The sequence below is a fragment of the Apium graveolens genome, chromosome 3 (genome assembly GCF_009905375.1).
Source record: "Apium graveolens cultivar Ventura chromosome 3, ASM990537v1, whole genome shotgun sequence".
Classification (NCBI taxonomy): domain Eukaryota; kingdom Viridiplantae; phylum Streptophyta; class Magnoliopsida; order Apiales; family Apiaceae; genus Apium; species Apium graveolens.
Window position 1 is genome coordinate 9,090,353 of NC_133649.1, and position 10,870 is coordinate 9,101,222.

Genomic DNA, 10,870 nt, shown 5'->3' on the forward strand with positions numbered 1-10,870 from the left:
GCCATTTAACATGCGTGTAACATCATCATCGCATAATATATCCATTTGATAAAAACCCTCGACTAGGTTGTATTAACCTTGGTAAGGATACTTCAAACTCAATTTCAAATTCCATTGATACGAACGAACTAATATTCATTAAATTGTAGACAAGACGTTTAAACTCATCAAAAGTGGTACCAAACCTAACAAACATCATTTTTTGGGATCTATAGAGTAGTTGATATTAGTACCTTCTCAAATAACCACTCCACCCAAAAAAAAATTGACATTCACGTGCCCTTTCATATCCCTGCGGAACATAAAACATTAACAATTAAGCAACAAAAGTGAAGAAAATGTATATATATGTATTTAAACATACACATAACTGTAAGGACGACATACCCTTATACATGTAGGAGGTTTTAACAAGTATTCGTTAAACTTTTAGAAAATTTGAACATAAGTATGTGTTGAACATGTGCAGTGCATGAGGACATGTATAAATAGAAGACGAGTATTATTGTGAATTATTGATTGTGTCAATAATTCCTCCAAAGAGAAATCTGATACTGCCCATTTCAGATAAGAATGAATTATTCATACTATCTGCTTAAGATTTCAGATAAGATTACCTTAAAAAAAATCTACTTTTTCGTCAGAAGATAAAGTTCTCGAAATTTTCAACCAAAAATGCAACATTATTAAAATTCAATCAGTAAAAATTACAGAAATAATTATTTTAATTTATGAAATTTTAAAGTTTAATGAAATACATAAGCAATTTATGAATTAAATTGGTGAAATGATATAATATATTATGAAATTTATGAATTTCTGCAATTTATTTTAAGTTCTGGTAAATTAAGAAAAAAATATATTATTTTGGTAAAATAATATATTAGTACTAAGGAAAATAGTAATAATACAAATACAAATTTATGAATTAAAATTTTATTATAATTAGGTTTACTTATGGGATTTTAAAATTATATTTTATGAATTTTTACAATTTATGTTTTATGAAATATATAATATTAGTTGAAAGTAATATTATATATGAATTACAAATTAATTCATATGGGACTAAGTAATATATAATAATAAAAATTAATATAAAAAAATATAAACAACTAGTTAAATATGAATTTTAATATTAAGATATGAACAACTAATTAAATATGAATAAATAATTAAATTAATATTTTACGTCATATTATATATGAGATTAATTAATATATAATAATAATTATTAATATAAGGAAGAAAAGATAAGGAAAGAAAGAAGAAATAAAGAAAGTGCAGATAAGAAAGAAAGAGAGAAAGAAGATAGAGAGAGAAAGAGAGAAAGAGGAGAAAGAGAGAAAGAAGGCGGAAATCAGGCGGTTCCCCGGAGCAAGTGGCGTTGTATGACAGAGAAATAAAAACGGATGTCTTCCCCTCCCCGGAACAACCGGCGTTCTCATGTATACTCTCTCTCTCTCTTCCCAATCCCGATTAGTTATTCATATTTAAATATTTGTTCATATGTAATTAGTTGTTTTTATTTAATATTTAAATATTTGTTCATATTCAATTAGTTGTTTTTCTTTATTTACTTGCGTAAATTTAATTAGCTGCTTACAATTAATTAATAAATGTGTTGCTTAAATTTAAATAATTACTAAATTGCTTAAATCTAGTTAATCAATTCATTGGTAAAAATTAATTAATTCATAATTATTAATAAATTATTGTTTAGAATTATAATAAAGCAGGATGATTCCTACGTGCAATACTATTTTATTTGTACTTTACTGTATTTTTACGTAGTTAGTTGTTTATATTTACGTAATTGCCTAATTTCATTCATTTGCTTATATTTAATTAATTACTCATATTTATGCCTAACTTTAGTTTGCTTCTTATATTTAATTAATTGCTTATATTTAAATAATTAATTCGTACATGCAACATTATTTCATTTTTTGCTTACATTTATTGCATAACAGACTTGTTATAGTGAGTTTGTTGGTTGTATTTTTGGAATGGGAATGTGATAATATAGCGGAAATGTTGCCCATTTTTTTAAAATTTTATAATTCCTTGTAGCAAATTCCTTTCTTGTGCAGGATTAAATGGTTGGACGACAAATGATCAACCCGGGTCCAATTGACGGGGAATTACTTAATCAACAAAATAGGCATCGTTCAAAGCTTGTGTGGGATGGCACGGTACACATTCATTACCCAAATTACGGTTTACTTTTCAAAGTTCTTTATGCGTTTTTAAAATACATAAATTCATATTTACTTGCCAGGTAATGACGATCATTTACGGCTCCGCTCAAATTTTAAGATATATTGGGATTGTATTGAGGCTAATCCACTACCACAACATATCCAGGATGCCATAAGAGAAGCTGGTTTTATGGGTGTTCTGCTAACCGTTAGTATGAAATATGATGCTGGCCTCATATCGGTTTTTCTTGATCGATGGCGCCCGGAAACTCATACTTTCCATCTTCATTTTGGCTAGGCCACTGTGATACTTGAGGAAGTTTACTACATATTAGGGCCGCACTGTGTCGGACGTCCCGTGTTACCTATTCTAGGGGATGCAGGTGCATTGTTATTACATGAGCTTCTTGGTGTTGCCCCCGATCCACAACAAGATACAGATGTCATCAAGAAGGGTGAAATTAAGATTAGTTGGTTGGTTCGTCATTTTGGTGATTGTTCACGTCTACACTCAGCTACTGGTCATGATCATGAGCGTGAGCTACTATACCACACACGTGCACACTTGCTTCTGTTCATTGGTTCTACTGTGCCGAATTATAGTGGTTACTGCATGCCTCTGAACCTCCTCCCATTTGTGCGCCATGTGGCACAAATTAGTACTTAGTGTATGTCTTATTTATCTTTACCGCCGCTTGTGCTCAGCCATCATTGGATATAAGATGGACCTATGCAGGTCCATGACATTATTACAGGTACATATCCACACAACATACTTCATATTATAGGGTGCACTATCTATGCATACTGTAGGGGGCATTAAACACACCGCATACTTCATGCATACCATTAGGTGCATTATCTATACTTCATTCGTCCAACAAAAAATTATTTTTCAAATGCATATATGGTCCAAGTTTGGATATATGAGCATTGTATTGCCTTAGCTCCCAGGCAGCGAGACGGTTATTTGATGCAGCATCCCCGTGCTCTTAGGTATGCTAAATTATCTATGACTCTTTATTTCATGTTCAGAAATATTGCAACCATGTCGTTAACACAATACATTTGGCTTCAGGTGGATGATCCCATTGGATGGTACGAATGTGCAGACACATTCGTTACGCGACATTCGTTATGACCTAGATACCATGTCTCAGGATTCCTTCAGGTGGATGCCCTACGATGATTGCGCGGTTGAGGCACGAGGCATCCCTGAGCTTGAGCTATCATTTATGAGTGCACCTTGTCCCCTCATTTACTTGACATGGGTGGAGTGGTGCAACACTGATAGGGTCACGAGACAGTTTGGATACTTGCAGCAGGTCCCTACCGACTCTCCGCTTACATACCATGATTCTTTCCATAGGGGTCAGAGAGAATGGCCTTTTCAGTTCGGTAGGGTGCGTGAGCTGTGGGAGTTACGCCACACTGCCGTGCTTGGGCCACCATCTTACAGACGTACTCGCATACCTATGTGCGCAGTTCAGTATCCTCAGTGGTACGATAAAGTCACTATGCGTTTCATGATCAACCCCAGGATTTTGAAGGACCAACAAGGATTCCAGGGGTCGCAGGGGCACCTACCTATGGCTGTAAGATTTCTCTTCTTAGATTACTACCTCTTCATTTATCACAATATGAGTTTATATAAACACATTTACATGTTGTCAATACAGGCTGAGGGCTTGTCCACTGCCTACCACCAGATTCGGGGTTCCGGCGTGGCTGAGGATGATGATACTGTGGATGAGGCGCTTCAGGGTTTACATGGCACATTAGATGTCATAGGTTCACATCTCTTTTACAGAGGCCCCTGTATCCAACTCCTGCCACCCCACATACTAGCGGTGCTCATGCCCGTAGGCCAGGTACTGCATTTCTTCATGCTGCACCAGCTCCTCGGGATCGTTGGGAATTTTGGCTTCATCCATCAGGTGGAGAGGGTTCTTTGTTATACACCTCCTCTGGATCAGGTTGGGAGCATAGTTCACATAGGTCTACTTAGGGTCATAGTTCACAGGTCCATGATGCTGGTGGGTGTTCGTGGGGGTAGAGCTCACAAGTTCACAGGTCCATGAGCATTTCGATGTGAAGAATCTGAAAGTCTTACACATGATCTGATTGCAATGGGTGTAAGGGTTCCACTTCGTCGTTCCCTATCTATATATCCCCGCCCTGAGGAAATTCTTCCTTGGTCTGAATTTAGGCGAAAAGTGGTTAAATCTGTGACTTATATTCGGAGGGAAAATAACCGAATGTTGTTGCGTATGAGTCGTTATTATATATTTGAACTGGCACCAGATTCAGTACGTACTTCTGGTATAGAGCTTACGAAAATGGAACAACATAGACTATTACAAAATGAGGATTACATTTCCGATGATTACATGTCTGATGAACAAATTTGACTTAAATGTTTTCCTTCTTTTTTATGTTGTATCTGTTTCATGAATTTCCTTTCCATTTCATAGTTCCATTTTCAATTTAAGGATAATTATTTCGCACACTTGCATGCTATGTTTTGTATTTTTTTGGAAAATACTATTATTTTTAATGTTATGTACATGCAATGACTTTATTTCATTTCATCTGAAAACAGTGAAATATTTTATCAAAGACTTATCTTTTCCTCAGCATTTCATTAATATGATTTGACTTGTCTTTGATGCTTGCATGTGGTTTCTACTGTGTATTCACTCATTTGCTCAAACACAAGTTCCATCACATAACATAACATTTTTTGAAACACAAGTATTCGCTACACAGTCGAAAACTATGCCTAGTTTGATACACAATAATAATAGTTACCGTGTTACATAATAACAGTTAAATGAAACACGTTAGATTGTCCATAGCCTACGAAAACACGATACATAAATAAAAATGAGTACAATCCAACAATACAAATATTAAAAACCAACAAATATGAACAAGATCATTCATATGTATCATCGGAGTCATCATCATCTTCATTGATGTTCCAGCTATGGGACTCGATGAACGCCTTCATTATCTATAATTCCCTCTCTGCCTCCTCATTTTCACGCTGCAACTCACGAATTTTTGCACAGTGGGCTACATTCTCCATGGTAATTTCTCCCCTAAGCATTTCTATGAGAACTGCTGCACGAGGTTTAAGTGGCTCTTCGATCCAACATTCATAAATGCAAACACCGTCAGGACATTTGATAAAACGTCTGCCTGCGTCAATACCCTTCCAGTAATGCGCTACAACAATTGTTTTTTCACAAAAAAAATATCCAAATTTGGGAGTGAAGACATAATTACTTTTGACGAGTGTGCGTTCATGAGGTTGTAGCTCTCTTTTTATAAGTGATTTGGTAAAGAATAGATTTACAACTGTGAAGCTACTTTGAATGACGGTCCACGTGCTAAACATACTATACAATTATAGTTCCTATTTCAAAACTTAATTATGACTTGTCATTGTTGCTATCACATGCATTATTTTCAAAACAGTAGATTCATTGTCTACAATGACTTTATTTCATTTCATCTGAAAACAGTAAAAACTTTTATGAAAAACGAATCTTTTCCTCTGTATTTCATTTATATGATGTGACTTGTCATTCTTGTTATTTTTCATGTGTCCATCCACTTGAACAACTCATTTATTTTGATGAATTCTGCATGTGGCTAGCGGTGGCCACCCTTTATAAATTGACAGTTGTTGAAACGGATTTTGTTTTAAATGCTCAATGCACACTATATGTACCTCTACATCAAACAATTAACATTTTTATATATCATGTTGAACCACAATGCTAAAATTCATGACTATGAGTACTCGTCAAGAAAAAATATATTTCGTCATCATACCTTTTTCCAAAGAACTAAAACCATACCAAAAAAATTTAAAATTTAAATAAAAATTACATACTATAAATAAGTTTACATCACTACTCAACAAAAAAAGTAAACCAAAATATTACTTTGAAAATTAAATATGAGCGTTCCAAAACATGCCCTCATGTAACAAATGTGCACTCGACTCGTAAGGCACCCTTTCCGAAGCTACGAAAGCTATATATATATATACTATTATTTAATTAAAATAAAAAATGTACTAAAAATAGGTTCATATCACTAACCAATAAAAAAAATTAAACCAAAATAATTTTATAAAAATATAATATTAGAGCTCAAAACTTGAGCTCCAGAGAATTTTTTTAACCTTTTTAACCTTCAAAAATAAGAGACAAAGACAAATGAAGGGGGAGAAAAAAAACAAAAAAATTTTATTTAACCCAAGTACGCCACTACTTCTGGGCCTCTAGCGTTGAACCCCAAAAGTAACGGCGTTCTGGAACCCCAAGTGATTTTTGTGTTCAACCGTGTCAAAAAGGTTCGTAGCCATTTTTTGGGCCCAATACAATAAAAAGCTAGGCCCAAAATTAAAAAAATTAGCTGAGTCGGTAATCAGTAATTTTTGGTGTTTTACCTAGATGTACTTCTTTCCTGTACTCTATTCCAAAGAGTCTCCCTTCTTTCAATTCTCTCTTCCCACTAACAGGTATAAAGATTAGCGTTTTTTTTCTTTTACGAGTTCTTGAATTGCTTTATTTTTCTGCATGGTTTGTTGATATAATTTGACAACATTAGTGTTTGTATGACATGGTTGTGAATTTTTAACAATCCTTTATGTTTGAGTAAGGAGTACACATGAGTAGGAACACTATCTTAAGTATCTTATATTAAGCATAGTCTTAGTTATAATGAATTGAACAAGTCTAACCTTAATGAGTTGAGAACCAAAGCACCTGTTTTGTTAGGGCATGAACCTTTCGAATATTTTACACTCTCCCAAATCACAACTGATATATAAAGTACGAACAAAGTATGAATGCAAGACGAAACACAAGTCATCCTAACAGTCACGGTGCATGATCCACCAAAGATCCTTAAGATACAATCATGCAAATGTAAGTGTTAGAATAATATAAGATCCCGGAAAGGGTTATTCTCTAATACCTTGAGGTTTTAAAGTATCCTGTTCCTTGAGAGTAAGGATTGTTTATTTTGTTGCTTATTTAGTAAGTACAGAGCTTAGAGCATTTGGAGGCAGTAATACAACTTCTTTTTTGTAATTGGAGGCTTTGAATGTACCTTTTTTCTTCTTGTTCTGCAATGTGCTTACGTAAAATAATCCTTTTTTTCCTTATATAAGATGTCAAGCATTTGAGAAGGGCTTGGCAATGCTTCTACGTATAAACAAGCAGTAATGAACATTACCTGAAAAATAAGAAGCTTCTAGGGCTTGATGATAAACACATTAATCTGATTTCTGAATGGTCACCTGGACTGTTGTGCCTGCATTTTTAAGTACAGTATATGTTTTTCTTATGAAAGCAGTAGTGGGTTAATTCTGTTTTTTCGCTTAGTGATAGACTTTTATAGTGTTACAGTGTGAAATTAGATTATGTACGCTGATCTAGAAACAATTGCATGCCATCCTGACAGATTGAACGCAAATCTAGTTATTATTGAAAATCCTTCAGACAGATTGTTCATCAAACACAATCTATTTTCTAGCAAGGTACAGCGTAAATATTATCAGTCTGAGGTTATAGAATAATTGTTTCATGAAATATATTATACATTTAGAATAACTGCCCATTCTGCACATCCAGAAATCTTTGATCAATCAAATATATGGTAACGATCATTCAGATTTAACAAATGACCACTGTCTTGGTGAATCTTAACAAGCGAATGAGCTGATCCTTTCTCTGTTATTGGTTTTTATGACTGTTAAGTCTCTAGTAGACTGGTTCTTTTTTTTTTGTAAATTGTTTAACTGATGGTTAATGTTGGCCCTCTTTGTTTCAGAATTTAGATTTCTTTATACAGTATCCATATCTATATATCATTTTCCTATCCTTTTTGTACTTTGGTAGAACGTCAGAGTAATAGAAGATGGGAAAGAAGAGAGGAAAATCAGCGAATGCATCGGGCAAACCAAAGAATTCATCTGATGCCAACCGAGCCAAAGGCGGTCGTACTGCTGCTACTGTAAGGAGACTCAAGATGTACAACAAGAGGCCCAAGAGAGACAGTAAAGGGAATGTTCTTAAGCACGACTTGCAATCCAAGGAGTTGCCTTCTACTCGAATTCAGCCTGATCCCCGTTGGTTTGGTAATAAGCTTTTTCTGTCTTGTACTATTCTTATTTAGTCGTCTTACTGTCTTAGGTTACACTCTTTTGAGAAATTGGCAAGTACTGGTACACAAAAACATAACATTTCTAAGAGCAACTCCTATGGAGGATGCCAAGAGGGGTGCCAATGCCATGTGTCTTGACACCCTTGTTAGCATTCTATTGGAGTCGAGAGATGCCATTGGGGTGTCAAATGAGTTGGCATGGGGTGCCAACTTGGGGTGCCAAAAATTGGCATCCCATAAAGTAGGGTGCCAACTTCATTAGTGGCCCCAATATGATCCCAATGATGTATAAAATATCATTTCTCTAATATATTTCTATTAAGCATTTTTTTTATTGAATTAATGAAATTGACATCTTGGGATGCCAACCATTGAAGTGTTTTTTGAAAGAAGGGTGCTAAAAATGATATGGAAGAGAGAGAATTTAAAATATAATACTTTTGATTATGTGGCGAAGTTGACACCCTTTGAGGGGTGCCAACCATTGGAGTTGCTCTAATTAGCTACTAGTCAGATTTGAACTATATCCTAGATAGAATGACAACAATCATAAGCAACAAGCTCAACAGAAAACTAGCTAAAGGCCCTGTTTATCAAGTAGTATTAAGATCATGAGCAATGATGCTGATTTTTTTTTTTGTTTTGACGAGTGAAAAAAGAAAAAGCAACCAAACTCGGGTAATTTTCAGTTGCTGGACCTCCATAGTGACAAAATGGTGAACGAACCAAAGTAATCAATTGTGATGAACTATGTAATTAATTTAAACTGCACAAATGAAACACATTAAAGTAATCAAATAATTTACGTGAATTAGCATCACACTGTACCATCTTATAGAAGAATGCAGTATTTTATCTTGTTTTTAGCATTTTAGAATCCAGTCAACCCACAAAAACGATGTGGCTGAGCTGATTGGTCCAAGCTCCCTTATGGACTTACCTATAACCTATTCTTGTTAATGACTTATTTCTATAGAACTGATTTAGGCTTCCAATATAACTAGCATCAAATTTAGATTCCTCTTCGAGTTTAATTTCAAGTTTCATTTTCATTATTGGTTGTCTGTGATGGTTCCTTCTATAGTTCTACGTGCTATTGCAGTGAAAAAACTAAGCCCAACAGCCTCAGTTTACTCCTTTCACTTGTAGGCAATACACGAGTTATCAGCCAGAAGGAGCTGGAACGGTTGCGGGATAAGCTCCAGAATCACTTACCAAGTAATTCCACTATCTTCATGAAGATGTTTAGGTCACCGTTGTCTTGTTTGTTTGGCTTATGGTGCTATTAGCCCATTCTTAGCTGCGAAAGTTGCTAGAATATGATTGTCTTCATTCTTTCTTGCATACTTTTCTTAATTTGAAAGTTTTAGATAATTCTCCACTCCCATCACATAAGTTGGTCTAGCTGCAACACAAGTTCATGACTATAACTCCAAAGCAGATATATGAAGGTACAGAAGCTGTCAAGCTCAGTACTGAGGGGATGACTTGTTATATATGTGCATAAACTTTCTCCTGGTTTAGCATTCCGTAAAATGTCATATGAGTTGGGTGCTTATTGTGGCTGCCATGCGAGTACAGAATACTCACCTGCGTAGTTGCTGATTATGGATATAGCGATAGAATTCAGATATTTATGGCCTTGGTGGGTGCTTCATAATAATTTACAACATGTATAACTTTACTTGCAGATGCCACTAAAGCGATCCACGTGGAGAAGGGACCGAACAAAGCAAACCTTGTCTCAGGTGCATGCCTACTAGACCCAAAGCAAGCTTCAAGTAAGAATATAAAACCAGCTGGCTCGGCTACAAAGAAATCACAAGTTTATTTTGGAAAGATTTAGCAACAGTAAGGAATGCAACTGTCTTAGATGGTCAGAGCAACAAACGACATTAAACTCCAAAAAGAGAAACATCTGCTTAAACTTCAACTTTATGTGCTCATGTTTTCTGCGAGCAGCTTAGGAAAAAGGCTAGTGATTCGGTTTTTTTGATTCGAGAAAGTAATGTAATTAAGTGCATTTCGAAACTTAAAACACCTGACTAGTTCAATTACATGAGTACAGGGATCGTAATTAGTTCAATTTTATATGTTGTCACTGATGCTTCATGGTATTCATCGTTCTCTTAGAAGAACTGCAGGTACAAGAAAAATCAGTCGAGATCCCATAGTTGTTTCCACCTTGGTGGTCATGTTGAGAACGTACTGGAATATGTCATTTTATTTTTCACTTTTTATCTGAATATTGACATAAAATTTAAGAAATATGAAACAATTTCAAAAATAAAAATAATTTGGTCTGAAATTAAACTAACCTTTTAAAGTATAATTTCGATACTAATTTTCAGTGGAAAAACTATAAGTTAGTTAATAAAATCCATTTTTAATGTCGTAACAACACGAACTTTAACTTGACACTACTAAAGGCCGATATTGTTGTTACAGACGGTTACAACAGTTTTTTGCAAAGTTATTGTATG

The 10,870-nt window shown here is 34.7% G+C and overlaps 1 protein-coding gene across 1 annotated transcript; it reads left to right on the forward strand.

Annotated features, from left to right (window-relative positions):
* Positions 1–6,678: 6,678 nt before the first annotated feature.
* On the forward strand, positions 6,679–10,479 carry LOC141710572 (nuclear/nucleolar GTPase 2-like). Its single transcript, XM_074513136.1, has 4 exons — positions 6,679–6,738; positions 8,123–8,361; positions 9,537–9,605; positions 10,079–10,479. The coding sequence occupies exons 2-4, from the start codon at positions 8,142–8,144 to the stop codon at positions 10,231–10,233; spliced, it is 444 nt and encodes a 147-aa protein (XP_074369237.1). The 5' UTR covers positions 6,679–6,738; positions 8,123–8,141; the 3' UTR covers positions 10,234–10,479.
* Positions 10,480–10,870: the final 391 nt, after the last annotated feature.

Excerpts from the sequence above, each read along its gene's own strand:
- LOC141710572 (XM_074513136.1), top strand. The coding sequence starts at position 8,142 with ATGGGAAAGAAGAGAGGAAAATCAGCGAATGCATCGGGCAAACCAAAG. Across the intron at positions 8,362-9,536 it reads GCCTGATCCCCGTTGGTTTG|GCAATACACGAGTTATCAGC; the intron begins GTAATAAGCTTT and ends TTTCACTTGTAG. Across the intron at positions 9,606-10,078 it reads GCTCCAGAATCACTTACCAA|ATGCCACTAAAGCGATCCAC; the intron begins GTAATTCCACTA and ends CTTTACTTGCAG.